This window comes from Acomys minous (genome assembly GCF_964271855.1).
Source record: "Acomys minous genome assembly, chromosome: 16".
Lineage (NCBI taxonomy): Eukaryota > Metazoa > Chordata > Mammalia > Rodentia > Muridae > Acomys > Acomys minous.
Genome location: NC_140498.1, coordinates 17,010,617 through 17,035,524, shown reverse-complemented (window position 1 = coordinate 17,035,524; position 24,908 = coordinate 17,010,617). Strand labels below are relative to the sequence as shown.

The following is a 24,908-nucleotide window of genomic DNA, read 5'->3' as shown; positions in this document are numbered from 1 at the left end:
ACATGTGTTTTTAAGGGGAGATTCCATAATTGTGTCTTCCAAGGAGTCAACAGTGCAGTTTCAGAACTGTTAAGTTGCCCTACAGCTCTCCTCTTTGGTCGGTGTTTAAATGACAGTATAGAGTGCTGGGAAAGCTGGTTGCAGAAAAGTTGACAAGAGTCTTCTTTTGGTTGTCAGGACGGAAATGCTCATTGTATGGCAGGGTAGAGGAGGATAGTCAGGGAAGTGGTTTAGTAGAATAAGAATGAGATTCAAGGCAGCTTTAATGATTCTTCACATTTTCCTAATTTCATTAATTGGATATGTTCTGTTTCTGAAAATAAAATGCTGGCCTCAGAGTTCGCACCCAGTACTAGAGCTATACAAGGAAAGTTTCTTTTTAAATATACAGTTGATCTTCCTGTTGCTAATTAAGTTGTCTTTTTTGCCTTATATATAATGTTTAAATTTTTTAAACATGTTTTACAATTTTTAAAAACTTGCATATAACTTCAACATCATTGAATGCTCTTGGATTTTCTTTTGCATATTGAATGAGTGTGTAGTGCTCCATTATAACAATATGCTATAATTGTTTAATTTGGATCTCAGTATTTGGTCATCTGCACTTTTTATAGACTATATTAATGGTATTCAATGTCCACCATACTTGCATACAGTGTACACTGATCAAATCCAACCTTTTATATATCTTCATCAAAACTCTTCCTGACTTCTTGTTAATCACTATTTTATGTTCAGATTGACTATGTGTTCATGTTTCTGCATGGGTATGTGAGGGTGCATTTACTGTGGATGCCCTGTGGAAGCTGGAGGCCAAATTTAAGTATTTCTTTCTGTTGTTCTATGCCTTAATTTTTTAGTCAGAGTCTCTCGAAGATCCTAGAACCCACCATTTTGGTTAGATTGGCTAGCCATTGAAACCCTGAGATCCAAGTTTCTGCATGTATGTGCCTGTACCATTATTACCTTTTTGGTGGTGGTGGTGGTGAATCCAACTCAGAGCCTATGTGTACTCTGCCCACTGAACCGTCCTCACTACCCCAGGTTGACTTTCTTAGTTTCTCCATAAGTAAGAGAATACATTGTTTATTTTTTTGGCTGTTTTGTCCACTTAAGGTAATTGAGTTCCATCCATCTTGCTTCGATGGACAGGATTAGTCTTTACCAGTGGACAATACTGCATTTTGGTACACGTACTGTATTTTGTCTTTATCCATTCATTGGCGGGTACACTCATAATGCTGCACTAAACATGGATTCCATGTATCCCATGGAATGGAGTCGCTTACTCATACATATCTGCTTTTTTAGCATGTTTCCTTTTCTTTTGTTTTAGACAGGATGTTGCTATCTTGCCAGAGCTAGCTTTGAATTTCTCTCCCCTCCACCCTGCTCGTGCTCTCTCTGTCTCTGTCTCTGTCTCTGTCTCTGTGTCTGTGTCTGTGTCTGTGTCTGTGTCTGTCTGTCTGTCTGTCTGTCTCTCTCTCTCTCTCTCTCTCTCTCTCACATACACACACACACACAAACACACACACAGCTGTTCTCAGCTTTTTGAGGTGTTTCTATACTGTCTTCCATAATGGTTCTTCTAATTACAACTCATAAAATGTGAGAGTGTCTTTTCTCTGCACATCCTTGTCAGTGTTTTGTATTTTTTGGTTTGTCTGTCTTTTTGACAATTGACTTCCTAGGTACTCATCGTGATATCTTAGTACAACTTTAACTTTTTGTGTAATTATGCTAGACGTCTTAAAATTACGTTTATTATTGTATTTCTACCTTTTGAGAAGTGTTTTAATCATTTGCCATTTTTTTTTTTCTGATTGGATTACATGGAGCTTTTCATACTGTTTCTGGGTTTTTTATGTATTATAGGTATTAATCTTTGTCAGGTGTATAGTTGGAAGTTTTCATATTCTCTTCACTTTGTTTTCTTTGTTGTGTAGAAGCTTTCTGCTATTTCTCTTCCTATTGTTGGTGTTTTTACGCTTATATTAAAACGCTACCTATATTCATCATTGAAGTGTGTCCTCTTTGTTTTGTCAATTTTTTCTAGTAGTATTGGAAATTCAGGTCTTTAATCTCTTGAACAAGGTAAGAGATTTGTCTGTATATCCATTTTCCTGACAGTGTTTAATAAAGGGCTGCTTTTTCTCTGGTTGGGAATTTGTTTACTATAGATGTGTGGAGGGTTTGTTTATTTTGTTTGTTTTTTCAAGGAGTCATTGTCTCTTTTGTGGACCTATGTAACCGTTCTTATGCTAGTACTAGTATTTTCTGTTTACTTTTACTTAGTGCTACAGGTGTGTGTGTGTGTGTGTGTGTGTGTGTGTGTGTGTGTGTGTGTGTGTGTTTGGAGATTCAGAGTATAATCATTTATTTGTTACTTTTAAAGACTTATTTTTGACTGAACTCAGACTTAGCAGTAGGGGCTCTCAGCGAAGACAGGCTACGCCTCTTGGCAATCTGTTCCTGGCGCTTCTCTTTGGCTTCCTTCATTCTCTCAGCCACAAGTTTGGCGTATTCTGCAGCCTTCTCCTCATTTTTCTTAGTACACTGCTTCTTCAGAGCTATGCATCGGCGTTTGTCTTGAAGGACACGTGGAATGACAAAACACTAAGTCTTGGGGGCTTTGGTCCTGGGCTTCTTACCTTCCTTAAGGGCTTTCTGACAACATATTGGTGGACATCATCTTTTTTTAAGATTAAAGAGCTTCCAGATTCTGCTCTCTTAGGTCCCAGCTGACGAGGCACAGTAGTGTCTGTCTGTCCAGGAATATCCTTCTCTCTCTCTTTCTCTCTCTTTTTTTTTTTTTACAATAACCAAGTTGAGAACACTCAGAATGGCTCCCACGAACAGACTTGTGCTTCTTCCTCTCTCCAGTTCTCCTTGGTCTATAACAAGAACGCCCCTTACTCAACAGCAGGCGCACTCTGCCATGGGTCAAAACACCTTGCTTCATGGGAAAACCTTTTTTGTTGTCGCACCACTGATCTGGACCATGTAACCTTTGCACTCTTCGCCCAGAGCATCAGCAGCTACTTCCATGCGCTCCTCATAGAGTGTACGAAGCTCGCATTCATTGTCTACTTCAATGAGTTTCTGTCAGCCAGCGGCAGGGAAGGAGGTGCTCAGCTTCATCTTGACACAGTTGACCGCGTAGGAGGCACCATGAAAAAGAGCTTGTTCTTGTTTTTCTGTATTCTTTGTGTCTATTTGAGGTTGTTTGTGCTTCCATGAGAATTTGGAGATTTTCCCCTTGTTTCCTTAAGAGTCTCACTCCTGTTTTGAACCTGCAAGTTACTCTGGATAGTATGGACATTAACAATATTTGTATGTGGGCATGTGCCCATAGAAGCTAGAAGGTGGTGTTGGAAGCCCTGGAGCTGGGGTTTCAGTGGGTTATGAGCTACCCATGTAAGTCCTAGGACTGAACTGTGGTGCTCTATGAGAACAGTACACACACTCAACCACGGAGCCACCTTTACAAACATTAGAAGTATTCATTCTTAGTATATGAACATAGAAAAAATTAATTTTAGAAGCCTGTATCTTCCTTTAAGTTTATTCCTAGATTTGTTTTTTATTTTTGTTTTTTAATGGGTGCAGTTGGAACATTCTTTGTTAGCTTTATAGCTCTAATGAGTTATATTGCTTTCATGATATCTTTTCAGCAGTTTCCAAGCCTCCCAGGCACTGAGTCCCGATGTTGTGGCACACACCTTTAATTCTAGTATTTGAAAGGCAGAGGCAGACAGATTTCTTTGAGCTCAGAGCCAACCTTGTCTATATAGCACATTTCAAGTCTGCCAGGGCTATTCAGTAACACCTTGTACTGATTTTATTTTTTAATGTGTATACAGATGCACATGTACAGGAAGACCAAAGAACCATCTCAGGTATCATTTCTTTGGCACCTTGTATTTGTTTTGTTTTCTTTGTTTTTGCTATTTTTCCCCCTTGAAACAAGCTCTTCTCACTGACCAAAGCCTATTTCTGCCTCCCCATCGCTATGTTATAAGAATCCACATCTCCATGTGAATGCTAGGGACTAAACTCAGGTTCTAATGCTTGTAGGACAAGCACTTTATTTTTTTCTTTTTGTTTATTTTTTATTTTTTGGGACAAGTACTTTTATGAAGTGACCTCTCTCTCCAGCTTCTGCATAATAACTTTTTTAATTTTGCAAGTTTACCTGATTTATTTTTCAACTCTAATAATCTTTTGCTAGAGTTTTTAGGCTTTTTTGTGTAGATAATCATGTCATCTGTAAGCAGGGGTAACTTGTCTTTCTCTCTTTCTATTTGTAATATACTTTTATTACATTTTAAATTCCTTGACTAAAATTTCCAGAAATTCTATACTGAATAAGCAGTAGGAGTGAAACACTTTCAGCCTGTCTCCTTTCACTATAATGTTGGTTTTCTGTCTTAATACTGTGTTGATGTATGATCTTTCGCTACAATTAATCAGGCCTTTATCATGAAGCAGTGTTAGATTTTATGAAATGTACAGAAAAGACTGTAAGATGTTTATACTTTGTTCTGATGTGATGTATTTTGTTTACTTTGTTTGTGCACACACACATGTGTGTGCAGGTATGCATGTGGAAACCAAAAGACAAACTCAGATGCTATTCCTTGGGCACTGTTAACTATCTTTTTTTCCCCCTGTATTTATTGCATTGGGAGCTTCCAAGCCTGGGGCCCTTAGCATAGATGGGTCCCTGGTGGCTCTGTGTTGGGGCATTGGGTGGGAGTGGGGGTGGGGGTTCAGGGGGCAAGAGGAGTATGTGAAGTGTGTGGCTGCTGCTCCAGGCACATCCTGAGTCACAAGTGGGGTGTGGCAGGTGGAGAGGTACATGGATCCCCAGGACATGGCCTCTTCCACATAAGATTCCCTGGAGAAACCTGGACAAGGGACATAGTAAGACTCGGAAGGAAGGAGCTGTGTTGGACATGGTGGTTTCTGCCTGCCATCCTTTCTACTGTGGGTGTTGAGGCTAGCTCTAGGCCAGTTTAGACTACAGTAGTGAGTTTGAGACCAGCCTGAGGGACTTAGGGAGCCCTGGTCTTCCAAAAAAAAAAAAATCAGAACAAGGTCAAGGCATTGCATGTGCAAGCCTGAGCTCAAGATATAATGAAACAAAACAAAAAAGCCCCAACATGTGTGGTTCCTACAAGTACTACTCCAGCACCAAGCACCAGGGCCAACTTCGGGCAGCCCCAGGCTTATATGAAACGTGTGCAGAGCCATTGATAGGAGCCGAAGACTCAGTCTTGGGTGCTGCTAGGGGTGGCAGGGCCTTGTCCAGCACACAGGGTGCATCCCAGGTGGGATTCTCCAGCTCCAGATGTTTCATGAGCCTGCTCATCACCTTGTCCATGTAGTAGTGAATGCGCAGATCAGCCTGGCAGTGTTTTTTGGGCTTCAGGTTGACAATGATCAGAAGGCCTCCCAGGTGCTTAGTTGTGAGGGGGCAGGTGTCCGCTAGGGATGGATCTGCACTGAGGTGCCCAGGGTGACTGACAAGTCTGCAGTCCTGTTCCCTCATCAGTGAGCATCAGGTCCTGGTCAGGCAGTGCATCCTCCTAGTCCAGTATGGTGTCCCTCACTTCCCCCCTACAAGCCCAAATTTCACCTTGACTACGGTGCAGAGCCGGCCTGTGGCCTTGAGGCCCATGGTGCCCACAACTGTGTCTCTCACGTACCACCTCTTACACTTGGGACATTCCTTAACAAACAGCTTGCCTCTGGGGAAGCCCCATGCAGCCCATCCATGTTCTGGCTGTCCAGGAAGCTGAGGAAACCCATGCGTTCCAGCTGCACCAGGGCCATGTGGGTCTTCAAGGGCTGCGCACTCTCGAAGGTAGTATCAAACTTGGGGGCCAGGCCATGCTCCTCATTGGTCCACACGTCATGGGGGCCCCTGAAGTCGGGGATGCCAGAGGCAGTGCTGATGCCGGCGCCCATGTAGAAAACCATGCTGGATGACTGCCACATCAGCTGAGCCGGCTCAGCTCCTCTGAGGCGGGGTCGGCGATCTCTGGCAGCCCTCACTTACCTTTATCTGCGTATGGCAACACCCCCACTGCATAATTCAGTGACATCATCCGTTAGCTATCTTTTTTGGAAACAAGATCTCTCGGTGATTTGAATCTCACCAAGTAGGTGAAGCTGGCTGATCAGTAAGTCTTAGTTAGACATTATCCTGTGTCTACCTTCACAGTCTTGGGATTATGAGTGCTCAATACTGTGAGTTTTAAGTGTGTATACCAGGCTGATCTCAAACTCACAGAGATTTGGTACTGGAATTAAAGATGTGCACCTGTCTGCTAATTCCCTCCCTCCCTCCCTTTTATGAAAGAGTTTTAGATATTGAATCCCAGTTCTGTCACACTGAGCTGCCTCCCCGGCCCCTTTTTATTTAGTTTTGAGTTAATTTCTCTATTTATGTGTGTGTATAGTTTGTTTAAATTTTCTGCTCTTCCCTCCTTTAAAAAAGTGTTGAGTTTATATTTGAAGGGGAAAAAAAGCAAACAAATGAGCAGGCTTGAGGACCTGAGTTTAATTCCCTAGAAGCAAGACCCTTGCAAACTCATGTGTGGTGTTCCTCTGTTATTTTTAGTGTTCCTGTGGCACTAAAATATGGCAGATAGAGACTGGGAAATGCCTAGAATATAGCTGCAAACAAGTAGAGGCAAGGGCCAGCAGCACTCAGGGTCGCTCGGTGTACCGCACTACACACTCACCTCCACAGGCTCATCCTCACCCCGTTCCTTCTGCCATTCTGTTCTTTGCTGTAATTATTGATAGAAAATGTTTAGTGCTGCTTTTGTTGTGTCCTGTACGTTTTGTTATACTGTTATTTTCATTTGTTTTAAGGGATTTTATATTTTTCTCTTTTGATTTCTTCAATTGCTCTAGTGCTGGCTCAATCTCTATTGTTTATCTCCATACAGTTATATTACTTTCTAGTTTCTTCTTAGTCTATTTTCTGTCACAAGTGTCTCTGTATCTGCCTGCTTTTGGTTCTGTTTGCATGGGCTGCCTTGTCTAGCCTGTTGCCTCATTCTCTGTGTGTATTACTGATGAAGGACCCATATTATTGGGCCTCTTTTTTTTTAATACTCCATTTAGCAATTGTATCTCTTAATTGTGTATACAAGGTTACTATTTACGAACACATACTCCTATCATTTGCTAATTTTCTTCTCATTGTTTAGTTGGGGCTGAGGAGCTTGGACCCAGGGTCAAGCACATGCTAAGCTGGTGCTTTGCTCCTGAGCATGCTCAGCCCTTCGTCATTTTGTGGTTATCCTTTTTCCTTTTCTTTCCCTATTGTTGATCTGTGTGCTTTACTATATGGTGATGTTGGATTGTTTTCTCTTTTTTTACTTTCTTCTGAATTTTACACTATATTCTTTCCTGGTGGTGGTGATCTGTCTTTTACTCTGGGAGGGTTTTCCTAAAAAATTTTTCTGAGGCTTGTCTTGTGATGGCTTCTTTTGCCTGTCTTAGACTCCCCCCCCCCCTTAATTTCTCTGGGACTAATATTCTTTATGCCATTTGGCTCTTTGTATGAGTTAAAGAGTACATAGTGTCAACTTCAGTATGTTCTTGCCTCAGATTTTTTTTTTCTGTTGTTTTTAGTGTGATGTTACAAGGCATAGAGTCTGTATTTCCTCTTGAGGTCTATGGTTTACACACAGGAGTCATTTGCTTTTAGTCTTCCTGTGTGCTGAAGATGGCTATCTTACTTTAGATATTTTGGTTTCCTGAACATACTAGAACAAGCAGTTGATACTTAGGATTTGTTGGGTGATAATTCTTTAAGTGACATTATTATATGTATGGGCTTGTATGGCAGCATGTGTTAGGTGGTTTTCCTACTAGGAGCTGTCAGAATTTAGTAAATCATGAGGAGAACTTAATCAATCCCCTGCGACAAACCTGATGATTAGCATTGAGACCAAATCAGAGAAAGATTTTTACCAGAGCATTTATGTTTGTGGTATCTTGAATTAATACATTTTTTCTTAGAAAGAATATATTTCAGTCAATTTAGAAAATGCTATATTGATACTCATCATGAGACTATGAGCTAGGCCAACCTTTATAGAAATAGATATGACAGTTTTTCAAAATTCAAGCCAGGTCTGCTGTATAAGCCAGCTGTACTACTCCAGAGTACTGACGTGAAGAACTCCAGGTCAGCACATCACAGAGCTGAGGCACTTGCACACCAGGGCTTATTGCAGCACTAGTAGTTTGGGGCGGGGGGCGGCGGGGGGGGGGGGAGGCAAAACCAGTTTAGTGCTTAACAGCGGAGAAATGAATGAGTGAAGGAAGTGTGGTGTGTGCACAGTGGAATGGTAGAGCTGGGCAGACGGCTCCATGATAAAATGCTTGCCTTACAAGCATCCCAGCCTGCACCCCATCCCCAGAACCCACATTTTAAAAGGCTAGTCCTAAGCTTGTAACCCCAGCAGTGAGAAGGTAAAGGCAGATAGATCCTGGTCTCCAGGGCTCCTGGGCCAGCCAATATACCCTTATTAACAAGTTCTAAGCCAGTGAAAGATTTTCAAAAAGGTAGACAGCACCTAAGAATGATACCTGAGCTCATTTGTTAATGTGTTTGGATTGATAATTTACAGGTTTATTAAAGGGCTTTGCCTAGTGTCTGGTGTTTTGTAAAATATTTAGCATTGCAGACACTTCTATAAATGCATTAAAGTAAATGAAATCATATAAGCTAATGAATGAGAATAAAAGGTAATAAGTACAGTTAGCTTGTCGTTAGTGTGCACAGTAAGCACACTGCTCCTGCTAAATACAATATGGCAGCAGTTTATTTGCAAACATAGGCTTTCCAGTCATTTTTAAATTTTTTGGTCCAACTGAATCCTAAATATTCATAGCCATCCCTTACTTGCAGTGAATGACTTAGTGTCACTCGTTCCAGAGGATCCTTTGCCGCAGTCTTGATTTAGCCTTCTTGTTTCTGTGTACCACATTGCCATTACTTGGACACATGTCTTTCAAGTTTATTGCCTTCTCCTCTTCCTAAACAGCACTTTTTAGTTTGATGTGTACCTGCAAACAGTACAGACTGCCTTTTGCCTTTCCCCGTTTCACAGGTAGAAGATTCATTTCTAAAGATGTTAGCAACCTCAGAGTAGGAATTACTTGAACTTGAGGACGATGACATGGCTCAGTAGGTAAAAATGCTTGGCACCAAGCCTGATGACCAACTATATCCACATGGTGGAAGGAGAGTGCACACTTGAGGGGTTGGAGAGATGACTTAGTGGTTAAGAGTACCAGCTCGTCTTTTAGAGGGCTTAGGTTCAGCTCCCAGGACCCACGTGGAGGCTCACAACTGTCCATAACTCTGGTTCCAGGAGGTCTGGTGCCTTCTTCTGGCTTTCAAGGATAGCAGGCATGCACGTAGTGCACATATGTGCATCCAGGCAAAGTACTCGTACTCAAACTTCACACGCGCACACGCACACGCACGCACACACACACACACACACACACACACATACACACTGCTTTTCTTGAACTTGAGCTTATGGTAGGTAGTTTCTAAACAGATGAATTCAGTCCCAGGGGTCTGCATGATGCTACTCAGAAGAGTGGGCTATTTAAAACTTGTGGATTGTGTATTACTGGAACTGTCAGTTCAACATTCTCAGACTGGATTTGCCCTTGATAATTGAAAGTGCAGAAATAAACTTTGGCTTTGCTCAGTTGTGCTCTCTTTTAATCCCAGCACTCAGGCAGATCTAGGAAGAATGCAGGACAGTTTGCTCTTCAGAGTGAGACTTTGTCTGTCTGTCTGTCTGTCTGTCTGTCTCTCTCTCTCTCGCGCGCGCGCGCGCAGCCTCCTTTCTTATAGTAGTTAGCAAGGTCAGCTGTTTACCCTAATGCCTTACAGAAGGAAGTCCCTTTCTTATGTGGCAGCAGTCTACCTTTAACAGCCTTCTGTCCCCCCCTCTGTGTTGATGTTCCTCCTTTATTTCAGCCGCTCTTTTTCTCTGGGAGGCTATTACTAACCTCTTTTCCTAACATTAATGTTGAGCTTTAGTCTTTAACTCTCATCTTACCTTGCTTCTTGTTCTTTCTGTTCATAGTAGTGTTGAACCATGTCCTCTGATAGACTCTTACTTAGCTCCCAAATTCCATCCACACTCTCTGGAGAAACGCCTGAAGTTTCTTCATGGATTGTACTTCCCTTTGTTGGTCCATAGTACATAACATATGACTGATGCAAGTGCTCATACAGTTCTGCTCCACTGAGAAAACTGATTTACCAGCTTATTGAGTTTGTGGTAAAGAATATGCCTGATAAGCTGGGCATGGTAGCACACAGCTATAATCCAGAACTCAGGGATCCAGATGCAGGCGATCTCTGTGAGTTCAAGGCCAGCCTGGTTTATAAAGTGAGTCCAGGACAGCCAGGGTTACACAGAGAAACCCTGTCTCCAAAAACAAAAGCCAAACAAACAAAGAACATGCTTTGTATATTGCAAGTCTTCAGTTATAAGGTTAATTGCTTTGGTGGTGGTGGTGGTGGTGGTGGTGGTGGTGGTGTGTGTGTGTGTGTGTGTCTGTCCCCAAATATACAGCATCTCTGGTAGTGGGGTGTGTGTGTGTGTGTGTGTGTGTGTGTGTGTGTGTGTGTGTGTGTGTGTGTGTGTGTGTGTGTGTGTGTGTGTGTCCCCGTCCCCAAATATACAGCATCTCTGGATCAGAGGACAGTCTTCACTGTCAGTCCTCTCAGACAGTCCCTTGCTCACCTTTGCATATACCAGGATGGCTGGCCAGCATCAAGCTTCTGAGACTTCTTGTCTCTGCCTTCCATCTCAAACCTATCTATCCCAGTGGCTGTAGGTAGTGGGCCAGGTCAGGGTGATGCCAACAGTAATGCCAGTATGAAGAGCCAGAAGACACCTTTGGAACAGAGGCATGGTCCAAAGCAATTCCCCAGTCACACACACAGCAGTGAGCCCCTCCATTACATCCTCCGACTTCAGGCTCCAGCTTACCCAGTGACACTTCAGATGAGATCATGGACCTGCTGGTGCAGTCCCTTACCAGGAGCAGTCCTAGGGCCCTCGCTGCTCAGGAAAGGAAGCACTCTCATGGCAACGCAAGTTCTAGAGACAAATGTTGAAAAGTGGGCTTGGAAATGACCTGGTGCAGGCACGGGGACTAAGCAAGTTCCTGGCCTGGAGGTGTGAGGGTGCTAGCTACCACAGCTGGGTCCAGTGCTAGAGCCTGAGTGCAAAGAGGGCATGCAGCAGAAACCTGGCTTCAGAAGCCTAAGCCCAGGAACCAATATTGTGAGCAGGAGTGTGTGTGTGTGTGTGTGTGTGTGTGTGTGTGTGTGTGTGTGTGTGTGTCTGTACATGTGTATACATGCACATGTATTCTGCATGTGTGAGTTTCTTATTTGGAACAAAATAAAGTTTACCTAGCTTTAAAAAAAAGTGCTGGAGTTAGAGATGCACAATGCTGATCTCCAGTTCTGAAAATCGAAGCTCAGTACCTCGTGCTTGCATAGCAAATACTTGACTCTCTGAGCCGCCTCCTCAGTTCACTATTATACTATATTAAGTATAGTATAATAGGGAAAATTTTCATATGTGTTGGGTTGAATTTTTGATACTGGTATTAGCCCGAGTTAAATTCCAAGAGTGAGCCTGAACGTAAATAAACACTTATCAAAGTAAGTGTTAAATGTACCTTTGACCTAAAATGAATCTCTGAAATACCAGACATCATTAATGCTAAGTCATTTTTATAGAAATGTGACCAAACCAAATACAGATCTGCACAATGATTTAGAAGTTTAAAAATTAGTTGGTGTTTTTGTACTTTAGTTATGAAATTAAATTCCTTTTCCTTGGTAGTCTCATTGTGGTGTACCAGGGTGGGCACTTAGTGTGTGCCTTGTCGTCTTAACTGAATCTCAAGCTTCTCAACAGAGAAGCTCATTATTTATTAGTCTTTTATTAAAGACTTTTACATTTTTTTACTTTGTTCTCCATTGCTGTGTACAAGTGTAATTTTTCTACCTTAAAATGTACAAGGTTTCTCTCTCTCCCCCCCTCTGCCCCCCTCTCTCTCTCCCCTCCCCCCTCTCTCCTCTCTCTCCCCCTCTCTCTCCTTCCTCTCTCTCCCCCCTCTCTCTCTCTCCCCCCTCTCTCACCTCTCTCCTCTCTATCCTCCCTCTCTCTCTCCCCTCCCTCTCTCTCCTTCTGTCTCTCTCTCCTCTCTCTCTCTCCCCCCTCTCTCACCTCTCTCTCTCCCCTCCCTCTCTCTCCTTCTGTCTCTCTCTCCTCTCTCTCCTCTCTCTCCTCTCTCTCCCCCCTCTCTCTCCTCTCTCTCTCTCCCCCCTCTCCTCTCTCCTTCTCCCTCCCTCTCTCTCCCCCCTCTCTCCCTCCTCTCTCTCCTATCTCCCTCCTTCCCTCCCTCCCTCTCCTCTCTCTCTCTCTTCCCCCCTACACACACACACACACAAACACACACACACACGCTACTATCTATATTTCCTAGTAGAATCTAGTTCACTGGATTGATACAATTGACATTAGGTGGGAGAAATGTCAGCTTAACAGTTGTTAAATAAGAGTTGTGAACTATACTTAGCCTCTTGTAGAAATGTATCATATAGAGACTATTAAGGAAATTAAGGCATGGTAGTACTGGCAAAGCAACTTAAAGGAATGTTCATTAACACAGACCTTTGTATTGGATGATACTAACTATTTATATATCCTGCCCTTTTAATTTTTGTCAATTAAAAAATTTCCAAAATATTTTAACATTCATCTGTTTGTGCTGTGTTTGCCTCTTCTAGTTTTTATTCTGTTATCAAACAACTTTTAATTTAGTAAAATTAAATTGCTGGGTTAAAAGTATGAAAATAACTTTCTGCATAAATATTGCTATCTGCTCAGTAGTCATGCTTTAATTGTTTTTATTACTTGGTATGTATACATGAACTTCAGTAGTGTTGGGAAGAAGACAGCCAGGCATACTGTGTCTTCTGAGGCAGTTTCTGCTTCCTTAAGGATGACACTTACTCATGTGGATGTGCCCAGGGACCCAGAATGAGAAAGGTTATCATACTTGTGACTGTTTGCACAGCAGTTCCTAAAGAAAGCTCTTTCAATGATTGTTTAAACTAACTCAGGTATTAACCAACGTTGTCAGCAGTCTGAGGATGACTTCTGACAGAATTCCAGGTAGACAAGTATAACAGCGCCGTAAACTCTAAAATAATTAATATTGATTGTTACTGCTTTTCAGATTGATCTGTTCTATGCTCACTAAGAACTGTGTTCCATATTCAGTTTCACAGTACTAGAAAATAGTATATTTAAATTAGAGGTAGTAGTGTGATCCGGTTCAGATAAAGTATTATTGGCAATTTAATTTTAAAATAAGATTTTATTTTCTTCTTTGTGGATTTTTAAATTATTAGACAGATTTTTTTTAAAAAAAGAAATACTATCTTAAAACTATGTTCATTAAAAAAACTGTTCACAATAATATATACTTGGCTGACTTGTAAGTGCAAAATATGTTTTTTATATATATAGTGTTTATATATATATAGTGTTTTATATATATATAGTGGCTGGTACAGCTACATTGGGGGGCATGTTGGTAGAGGCATGGTGCTGCCTTTTATTGTTCCTTCAGTTTCACTGATTCTAATTATAGAAGCTTACATCACCTTCGTTGATGATAACAGCTTTCCTCTCTCCTTGCTCTTTCTTCCTCAATCACTCCCTAAGGATATATCATATTTCATAGTACATATGGACTTCTAGTGATTTTGACTAAGGTTTTTGGTAGCATGCAGGCAAGCAGTGAACACATATCACTGTGTGCTAGAACACCATTTCTTACAAAGACTAGAAGGAAAGCTCTGATACTCTGCTTAGGAATGATGAGGCATGGATAGGACGGGCATCTTGAAAGCAGAAACTACTAAGGGGCAACAGTAATTAGAGCGAACCATTTTGATAGCCACAGATTCCTTTCTTTAAAGCATGGGAAGGAAAGGGGGTGGGACAGAAGCTGGCATGCTCTCACTGGCCAGGACAGTAGCAGCAGTGATTTATTTTTCAGGATTAAACTGCTTCAGTAGGATTTTCTACAAAAATCACTATGTTTTAACAGTTTATATTTCAAAAACCAAATGATTACATAACTGCAGAAATGGCTATTTTATTTTGTAAAAATGACAGTTTTGCTTTTGTTACTGTTTTGGCATTTGGCATCTCTAACTTGTGGTTGTACTGTTTTACTGTGATGGTGCAAGGGGCAAGGAGGCTAAATTGCGTGCCTATGTCTGAAATTAGTGAAAATCTGGTTTTATTTTTTTTTACACTGCCTCATAGGTATGTTACGTTTTCTTTGTTCACAATAAGGATTTCCCTGTTCCTTTAGTGTCATCAGTAATTGAAATAAAAAGGTAACATGTTTATAATATTAACTGTTAGAACCTTATCTGTGGTTTTCTTTGCAGCATAATTTCCAGTATTCCAGTTTATGTTTTCCTTATAAATTATGTATTCATATAACAAATTTTAGTAACTAGATCATTTACATATTTATTAAGACTTGTAATTATTAGAACTTTGCTTGATCTCACAGTAGTCAAATGCCCCTTTAAAAGCTAAAGACTTTGACTGTGTGTCTTAGCATACTAGCATTTCCTACGCAGGGAATTGTTTCTTCAGCGCTTAGCCCATAGCGATGATTCTAGACTGTGTGAGTCAGGACTCCCTCCCTCACTGCACTGACTTCATTTGATAATGGGGGAGAGCATGATAAATTCTAAACGTGATGTTCATGAAAAATAATTGATTTGCCTAATCATTTATTTTGGTTATTTGACAAATTACTGACCTCATTTATATCAGTAATTAAAGGTTAGTTATTGAATGCAAAGAGACAATGGAGAGGAATATCATCAGACTGCTTGTAGAGTTTGCATGCTGAGTTTAGTTTGGCCTGTTGGTTTCTTCTCCTGGTATTGTTACCCCAGGAGGTTTTGTGTGTTAGGTTTACCATACTGGTTTCTGGAATAGCAAATACTGTGAAATAATTGGCAAACAAGATGATGTCATCTTCACTTATAAGCCAGCCTAACTGGGAGTGGGGAGGAGAGAAAGAATATTTTGATCCTTTATTGGGGTCGATGTGTACTCCAGTAGGTCTGACATATGGCGTTAGTGGATTGCATTTTACTCCCAGAGCAGCAGCTAAGAGACGGCTGTCTCCTTGCCCGGCTTGAGGTCCTCCTTTGTGTCAAAGACAGTATCAGCATGATTTATAAAAAGGAACAAGGAGCCACTGCAGATTTTGCTTTTGGTTGGCTGTCATTTATCCTTCCAATACATACATAAATATAAGTATAGTCTAGCATTATACTTAAAATAATTCTTGAGTCCTGGTACTGATTTTTGTGTTTTTGTACATTTCTTTAGGAAATACATCTTTAGCAAAAAGAATTATCTTTATCCACATTTTTCTATTTAAAAAGTGAATGTTTTTCATTTGTACTTAAAGTTGTATTTTTGAAATTCCAGCTTATAGTTTATATTCAATTAAATTGGGAAAATGCGTTCTTGAAAAATCAATCTCTCCGAATATTACATGGTTTACATTTAAGAAACTAGTGGTTATTTGAATTTGTGAGAACAAATTTTTTATTTCAGTATAAATTTTGTGGAAAGGGGCTGAGGTTTTTTGTTTTTGTTTTTAAGAAAACAATTCATGGGCTTTTAAACTATTGTATTTTTTTAAACATGGAACATGTGCTCAAAATAATAGCATTGCTACATTAAATTCTAGTTTTATTAGAGTTGGTAGCATAGTGTTGTTTGGAAAGTAAGAGACTTTGCCAGAGGGAATTAAAGAACTCAAGTGCCTGCCTGCGCATGTGCCTGTGTGTGAACAAGATGTATCTTCAGCAATAAGCAGAGCCATCACACCACATGTTTCTCAAGGAATATCTCCTTACATGCTGCACACTCCCTTTCCTCAAAAGTATTATCTAAATAGAGGAAAATTATTCTCTTATTTTACAAATAGTTCTATTATTTTACTCACTGACTGCTAGTCTCACAGTTTGCTGTCTGGAGGTACACCTGACTGTACTTTGGAAATGGACTTTAGCCATTGGGAGGCACTGTTAGGGGAAAGTGCTAAATGGGCGGATGCTCAGTAAGTGCTTGGAGCTAAAGGAAAGGGTGGGTGCTTTTCTTATTGGGGAGAGTGTAACAAAAAGTTTTTCTTTAACTTTTAAAGAAAAAAAATATGACAGCTTTCTTTTAGTCCACACTCTTATCAAAAACAGGTTTAATTGTTTCCTTTCTGATTCATTGTGTGTTTTGCCAGCTGTCTCTTTCTAGGAATTGCAAATTGGGCTGCAGTAAAGTACCCTATTGCATAGATTATTCTTCTTACAACGAGTTGGTACACATTGTGCCTGCATGGTTTTTCCCTTGCAAAAAAAATTGTTTTTATTTAAATCTGTTTACAGAAAAAGCTTGTTTTGTTTAAATACATTTATATATACTCTGAGTACCTCTAATATGGGCTTGAAAGTTAAACCTTCAGAACATTCATTTAATAAATGTCCATAAATTAGTGATATTAAAATTATTTTGACGTGACATCTCTGAACTAAGCTGCCTATGTTTTTGGAATCCAGTAGTATCTTATTACAGCAAATAATTTTCTCTTGAAAGAACAATTCTGTGATAAATTTAAGAGGCTTCTCAAATACAACTAGATTATCATCAGTGTACTGATTTTTTAAACTGTAAAACAGATGGGTACATTGTTGTTTAGGGTTTTTTGTTTTGGTTTGGTTTTTTTGGGTTTTTTTTTCCTCTTACAGAATTTAGCTTGCCAGCATGTCTCACAGAAGGTCCTTCCGTGTGTGTGTGTGTGTGTGTGTGTGTGTGTGTGTGTGTGTGTGTGTGTGTGTGTGTTTGCTTGCGCGCGCGTGTGCTTTCGCTCGTTCGTGTTCAGTAAATTGCTCTTGGGCTACATCTGCAGATACAGTAGCCAATTGATCTAATGCAGTTTGTGAAGGCTTTCTGCACAGGTGATGTCATCCTTTTAGCTCTATTCTCCTCCCACTCTCTTCCCTTCTTATTAGATATTTCATCTTACTGCAGGGCATAGAATCAATAGGAGCTTCTCCTTAGGGAGCTGCTGTGAAGCAGGCAAGGACAGTAGGAATTAAGACACTGACAGACCCTTGCTTTCACAAAAGATAGAGTGGTTTTCATGCTGCATCGAATGTACATGTTATCCAGACAGAAAGGACAGACCTAGATCACTAGTGCGTCCTTACTGATGCCTGGAACCAGAAGCCGTATTGCAGAGCTGTGGAAGTGCTTGGGAGAAGAGAAGACTGCTTGAATTCTGGATATTCGCAGGCATTCTCCAGGACAAACCTGTTAGAGCATTTGCTTCCTACCTCCATTTGCTCTGCGCTTGGGTGGGTTGGGGTGTGTGTGTGTGTGTGTGTGTGTGTGTGTGTGTGTGTGTGTGGGTGTGTGTGTTGGGGTTTTGTTTTGGTTTTGGGGATTTGGTTTGGTTTTAACCTCTAACAATTAAGGATATTTTTAAAAGAGACTACAATAATCGTAAGGATACAGCATTTGCTTTGCCTCTGATGCAGAAGACTCTGCAGTGTTTGCTCTTCCGAGTGAAATAAGTTGAAGAAAAAACAGCTATATTACAGAGAAGAAAGGTTTCACGGAATCCAGGAACACAGATTTCATGCGTGCTGCTTATTTGCTTTGACTGATAGACATGGTACTAGCTTCTGTGCTGCCAATGTGTATGTCTGTGTCAGGTGCCTGAGGATGCATGTAACTGTGTGCTGAGCCTGAAATCCAAACATCCTTATTTGATGTTACTTGCCTTTAAAGTGACATTTAAGGAGAATTCTTATACTTAGAACAATACTCTGCTTCTCAAAGCTTCTGATTTTGTTTGTAAAGAGGGTTGGAGGAACAGTCTTTATATACCAACAATGGTGTGTGGATTGTAAAAAGAAACTTAGCAGAATTTTGTCAACATACTCATCAGTGTGGCTGTCTCTGGTTTAAAAGAGAAACTACCCCTCCATCCAAGGAAATGGCTTTTCTTGTTCGCTGTTATGCCAATTGTCTTCAGCCATGGGCCTCCAAAGTAAGTAATTACAGTTTTTATATAGTTTAATTATTAAATTTAAATTGTATTTGAATTCTAAATTAGTTTTGTTGTGTTATTTCTAAGCTTTAAAAATAAGAACTATAAATCAGCCCATAAAGCCTTGTCTCATTGTCATTTAATTCAGAGAACGTCTGATGCAGCCTCTGAGATGGGTTAAAAAGACCCATTTTAATAGTCTGCAGACCTAAAATATACATCCAAGATACAGACCTCAGACAGAATCATTACTTTACTTGGCTGTGATGTTTCTGATATTGGTTGTGACTGTACTTAACTTGAGGCATTCTATTGGTTCTTTACCTTAAATAAGTGGTATGTTTAGATTTAGTGTTCTAATCATGGGCTTATATAACATATCTCGGTAATATGGTACTACCTGGTAACTTAGAAATGAATTGTTCTATTTTATGAAGCTGAGTGTTCATTCCTAAAGAATATCATAATAAAAAGAAAACAGTGAATGAAAATTACGTAAAAATATTCAGTGTTCCAAAGTATTTTCAAAATGTAATAGGTAAAACTACTTGTTTTAAGGCATACATACAACAAAGTGCTGAGTTGTTGAAAATAATCTTTTGCAATTCAGTTTTATTCTTGCTAGTGGCTTTTTACATTGTTTTGGGTTATCTATATTACCTTTTATATTAATTTCAAAACAAAAACTAAATGTTTTAGAAAATGCTTCAGTGGTGACTTTTAAGTTTGCCAAGATTTCTTTATGTTTCTCTTAGACTTAGGCACACTGGAGGCTTTTGATAAGAAGGTCTGAAATCATGTCTTTGTTTCAAAGGTTCACTATTGATGGTGACTAAGGGGGAAACACTTGGATGGCACTGTGTTGTACTGTTTATTTGGCCTAGCCCGTTGCATGTCTTTCCTAAAGGCTCTTGTGGGAGGGGCATTTAAATGCACTGTCCATTTGGCAAACAGCTGGCCGTGGCATAAAAAGATGGAAAGGAGCCTAGGTGCACAATTGGTGCTTTTATCTGCATATACAGAGAGGATGGCTGCTTCAGTGCAGGCGCCACCTGTAGGGCCCAAGCATTGCTGACTGCAATAGTGGCACTATTAAGATTTAAAACTGCCTGTGGAAGGGAACTGGGCGAGAACAGGTAAAACTGAACAAAATTAAGAATAGGATATAGGAGTTATTTTTGAAGAATACACACACACAAATAAACCTTTAGAAGAGGAGTACTAGTAGCCACTCGAACTACAATTTCATAAGTGTGTAAGAGTAAAGAGGATTTTTTTATTTAAGTAATTTATTCAGATTGCATCCCGATTGTTACCCCTCACTTGTATTTTCCCGTTCCCCCTCCCTTCCTCTTTCACACTATTCCCCTCCCCTAGGCCTGTGACAGAAGGGGACCTCCTCCCCCACCATATGGTAACAGCCTATCAGGTCTCATCCTGGTAGCCTGCCTGCTTCCCCTTCCTCTAAGTGCCACCAGGTCTCCCCACCAACGGGTAGTGGTCAGATAGGGGGCACCAGAGTTCATATCAGAGGCAGTCCCTGCTCTCCACACAACTGTGAACTGTGGGGACTGTGCTGTCCATTGGCTAGATCTGAATAGAGGGGTCTAGGTTTACTGCATGCATTGTCCTTGGTTGGTACAGCAGTTTGTGCAGCTCCCCCTCCCTCTGCCTGGGTCCACACCTGCCAGCCTTGATGGTCTTCTTGTAGGGTTTTTTGAACCCTCTAGGTCCTTCCATTTCCCCATTCTCCTATACCTCTCTCACCTGGAGTCCAATAGCAAATCCCAGCATCTGTCCCAATCCCCTGCTGAGTGAAGACTCTCAGAGGACATCCATGGTGGGCTAGTGTCCAGTTATAAGTGAGTATATAAGTGGGTTAACTCAGGATGGTCATTTCTAGTTTCATTCATTTGCCTGCAAATTTCAAGATTTCCTTGTTTTTAGTAGCTGAGTAATATTCCATAGTGTAACTGTACCACAGTTTCTTTACCCATTATTTGACTGAGGGACATCTAGGTTGTTTCCAGATTCTGGCTATTATGAGTAAGGCTACTATGAACATGGTTGAGCAAATCTCCTTGTTGTGTGGGTAAAGGGGATTTTAATTATCAGTTTCTACATTTTCATTGAGTGACAGCAAATATATGAGAACAATTCTATGGTGAATGCTTTTATGTATAAGTTATGAGCATACATGCCTTTTTCCTGCCCCCTCATCGTTACTGTTAAGATTTAACTCTTTGCTTAAACAAATTAGGCTAGTTATTAATTTTAATACTTCTTACATTGGGTTTTCTAATTTGTTTTACTCTTTTTAACTTCTATTTAATGGTCCTTTTTATAATTTAGTTGTATATAAAATAATAAGCTCAGTGTACTTCCTCTTTGGTCCTTGAAGTTAATACACGATCTTCTGGCATATTCTATTGCTGTAAGTTTGAACTTTGGTGTTTGTAGTTAGGTGTGTGTGTATTTGGGGTTTGGTTTGGGTTTTGGTTTTTCAAGACATGAGTTTCTCTGTGTAGCCTTGGCTGTCCTGGATCTCCCTTCATAGACCAGGCTGGCCTTGAACTCACAGAGATCCACCTGCCTCTGCTTTCTGAGTGCTGGGTATATATTTGTTTAGGTTTTATCCATAAAATTTACCAAGTATCAAAATGTCTAGTTTCCCTTCCTTGGTGCTTTGAGGACTCTTGCAAACCAGAGAGCCTTGCTTGTCTTTATTTGTAAGAAGAAAAAAAAAGGTGACTTTTTTTTTTACATAGGTTCTCACTGCATAGTCCTGCCTAGTCTTGAGCTAGCTTCGTAGACCAAAGAGATCTGCCTGCCTCTGCCTCCCAAGAGCTGGGATTAAAGGTGTACACCATCACATGTAGTAGACATCGTTTTGTTGAAATTGCAGCTCCTGCATTTTCTCTAACTTTTGTCTGCCAGTAATGTCATAAACATCTATTTCAGCTTGATTTTTTTTCCAACTCACTAGTTCAGTGTTTTGTAACCAATGGTAGACATGTTTTAAAATTTTAAATGTGACCATTCATGCCTTGTTTCTGAAGCCTCATAAATGATGCTCGTAATTACCTATTTTAGTAATGGTTTTTATTTTATAGAGGTGATTCTTACTCTCCCTGAATAGATTCTTGTCTTTGGTTCATCGGTTTCAGGCATCGGCTTTACTCAAGAGGTTTTTAACTAGGTGCTCCTTTCATGATTAGAGAGGGTTGCTTGATTGAGGTAGCCTCGCGCTGTGTTAAAGAAGCCATTGTGCTTTGGCTTCTGTTTCCCTTCCAGCTGTTCTAGAGCTGTAAGCCAGTGAAGAAATTAGTAAACAGCTAGCTTTGTCAGTCATACCTGGCCTTTACCTTACCTCACTTTTCTACAGTATTTGACCCAGCTGGCCACTCCTTAGCAGACCTTCTCCATACTGTGTGTGTTTTTCTCTCAAATTTCACTTTTTTGGAAATGAGTAGAAATTGAGTTTGTGCCTCTGAAACAGTGCTATGACCTCACCATCTCCACCAAAGGCCACCAAGAAACGTAGAATACAGCATGTCCCTTAGGTCAGGCTTTTGTCTGCAGGCTGCTTTTTAGATCTGAGTCTATTTTTAGCACTCTCTTTGTGGCACTGTCAGCTGACTGTTTTCTCTGTAATTCTGCTGAAAGGACCTTGTAGTTTTGTTTGTTTAATTTTAATAATTTTGAGAGTGCCTCCACCTTCTTAAACCCAAATTGGGCTTATCTTTATGACTTTTTTTGGGTCTTGAATGTTTCTAGATTTTTTTTCTCGGTTTTTCTTTGTCTTTTCTTTTCTTTTTTTAAGACTTATTTATTATGTATACAGAGTTCTGCCTGCATGTAACACCTGCCTGCCATAGAGGATACCTAACTGCATTATAGATGGTTGTGAGCCACCATGTGGTTGCTGGGAACTGAACTCAGGGTTTCTCTGTGTAGTCTTGGCTGTCCTGGGCTCCCTTTGTAGACCAGGCTGGCCTCAAACTCACAGAGACCTGCCTGTCTCTGCCTCCCCAAGTGTTGGGATTATAGTCATGTATACCCAGCTAAGTAATTTTTAAGAACCAGAAATCTCTTAAAATCAGTTTCTCCCTTAAAATTCTTCATGGGTTCACTTTTAAGCCAGGACTTGTAAGCACTTACGAATCTCAGCTTAGGGTATAGACTCAGTGGGAGAGGGCTGAACTAGCATGCACAAAACCTCTGCTCCACCTGCAGTACAGCACTGCCAAAAGAAGAAGAGGAAGTTGACCCTACTGCCTTTCTCTGTACCCTTGTCTGGGCTATGCTGGTCTTCTACAGTTTCTGAATACATCATAAGCCCCTTGGCTCAGTGCCATTTAACAGAAATATAGTATAAAAATTAAATTAAATTAATTTGAATCATTATTAAGTGGTAGAGTATCCAAAATAGCATTTCACCATGTAATAATTAGTAATGAAATATTTTACATTTTGTGCCATGCATTGTATATTTAATATTATTTTACTCTTTAGAGCACATCTCAGTCTGGCCTCAGGACACTGCACATGTGTGACTAGATTTACTGTTTTGTATAATACATTTCTAGGTCTTAGTTATTTGATCTGTTTAGTCTTGATTTATTTCAGACATTACTCAAAGTTGTATTTTGTTATTTAAATGTTTTAATAATTTCTTACTTTCCTATACACCAAAGATTAGAGTTTTGGGGTATGGCATTGGTTGTACAGTAGAAATCCTTTATCTGCAAATAGGAGATTAGACTGTAAGCTATCCTAGCAATATATTTATGTGTACAATAATTAGCATTGAGCTCTAAAATGCCTTCCTAAATCATTTTAAGTTTAACAAGCAAATGGCTTCTGACAAACTGTTTCTGTGATCAAATAAGTAGTTGATGTCTTGAAAAGGAATGCAGTTAGGATTTAAATTTTATTTTTGTATCCTTTGGAAAGGTACGCAAATTTTAAACATCTTTTCAGTTAATATTGTTTCATACTTTGGCTCCATTTCAATGTCTTTCTCAAATGAAAAAGTTCTTAGATGTAGGTTGTAAGGTACCAGATATTTCAGATAGCAAACTTTTTAGATATTCCACCTGTTAAAAATTGCTAATTGTGGCAGGTTATTCTTGAAGTAAGACATAGAACTATCATGTAGCATTTCTCTAGCTGTGCTGCCTATGTTTGCGCCAACTCAGATTGATGCCTGTCCCTGTCAGCTAAGCTGCAGGCGGTCTCCATGGCTGGGTCTTGATTAGCACTGATTGCCCTACGACACTATTTCAAACTAAGAAATGTTGACTCTGTGAGATTATTCCAAAGCAGCATTTCTTACACTGGTAAGATGTCAATAACATATTGGGGAAAATAAATTTGGAGAACAGTATATAAAAACAAATTTCTGTATTTAGGGACTTCATATGCTATCAAGAGTTGAAGGACATAAAGAATATAATTTTCCAGTTTGTTCAACCCATAGAACACTTTTATTTAATTTTAAATATTCATGAATTGTATCTCTTAGAATAGTACACAGCTTTGGAGAGTCTATGTGTGTGGAATACAGACTACCTATGCTGAAGTTCTATTTGTTCAGAAATCCACAAAACCTGAGCAGCAGTGTCACATGTTGAGAAGCCAGATGCAGCCATTCATTTATTCTACAGATATTTAACAAACAGATATTGTATACAGGGTCGATATCACTACCCCAAGCTTTTGTTTGGTGGGGAAAGCAGGGAATATTGTAAAATACCAATAGCCAAAAGTTCTATATTCTAAAGAATAAAGCAAAACTACAAAAATACTTTATTCCCTATAAGCTTCTTACATAAGCTTTTATTTAGGTATTTTGTTGTTATATTCTCTCAGCACTTTTAACACTTTTTGTAATTTTTTACAAAAAAATTAATATTTATTCACTGCACTATTACCAATATTATATATATTAGTTTTATTATTTCCATAAGGCATTATAATAAAAACCCATTTTGGAATCCACTAATCTTTTCATCATTTTAAAAAGCAGAACGTGGCGGGATTAGATAGCTCAGTCAGTGTGTTAGTCACTGTTCTATTGCTATGAAGAGACACCATGACTAAGGCAACTATTATAAAAGAGAGCAATTAATTGGGACCTTGTTTATAGTTTCAGAGGTTGGGCCCGTTATCATGATGGCAGGGAGCGTAGCGGCAGGCAGGCAGGCAGGCACTGGGGCAGTAGCTGAGAGCTACATCCTGAACCATAGGCAGAGAGTGTCTCTTTCTTGGCCCTAGACTCTTTTGAAACTTCAAAGTCCACCCCTACTGATGCATTACCTCCAGCAAAATCACACCTCCTAATCCTTCTGATCTTTTCAAACAGTGTCATTTCCCTGGTGACATGGCAGTCAAGTATATGAGCCAGTGAGGGCCATTCGTACTCAAATTACTAGTCAGTAAAGAGCTCGCCCTGCACGTTTGGTCCCAAGAACCCACATAAATTCAAATTCATACCAGTAATTCTTATACTTTAAACATTTGTGGTACCTTTTATGTTTGTTCTGAAGCTTGATTTTTTTCACTTAACAAAGTTGGGAGATATACTGAGGCTTAAATGTACAAGTCTACCTCAGACCTTTAAATTCTAGATAATAAAGTTGGACTTTACCATATGTGAGTTT

At 40.0% G+C, this 24,908-nt stretch overlaps 1 protein-coding gene and 2 pseudogenes across 20 annotated transcripts in view; 1 reads left to right on the top strand and 2 right to left on the bottom strand.

Moving 5' to 3' along the window:
• RAPGEF6 (Rap guanine nucleotide exchange factor 6) overlaps positions 1-24,908 on the top strand; it is a 185,534-nt gene that overhangs the window by 60,529 nt on the left and 100,097 nt on the right. The window contains exon 1 of one of the 18 annotated variants that reach the window (XM_084762383.1): positions 17,224-18,243. The exons of 16 other annotated variants lie outside the window; for them this stretch is intronic. In XM_084762383.1, the coding sequence (XP_084618509.1) occupies positions 18,190-18,243 (54 nt within the window). In that variant the 5' untranslated portion in view covers positions 17,224-18,189. Of the gene's footprint in view, positions 1-17,223; positions 18,244-24,908 lie in introns of those variants that run through there. One more of the 18 variants, XM_084762384.1, reaches the window with a different exon arrangement.
• LOC311586426 (small ribosomal subunit protein eS6-like) lies at positions 235-4,463 on the bottom strand (annotated as a pseudogene). Its single transcript has one exon. The product of its transcript is annotated as a small ribosomal subunit protein eS6-like (transcript).
• LOC311586425 (NAD-dependent protein deacylase sirtuin-6-like) lies at positions 4,811-7,557 on the bottom strand (annotated as a pseudogene). The gene has a single exon. The product of its transcript is annotated as an NAD-dependent protein deacylase sirtuin-6-like (transcript).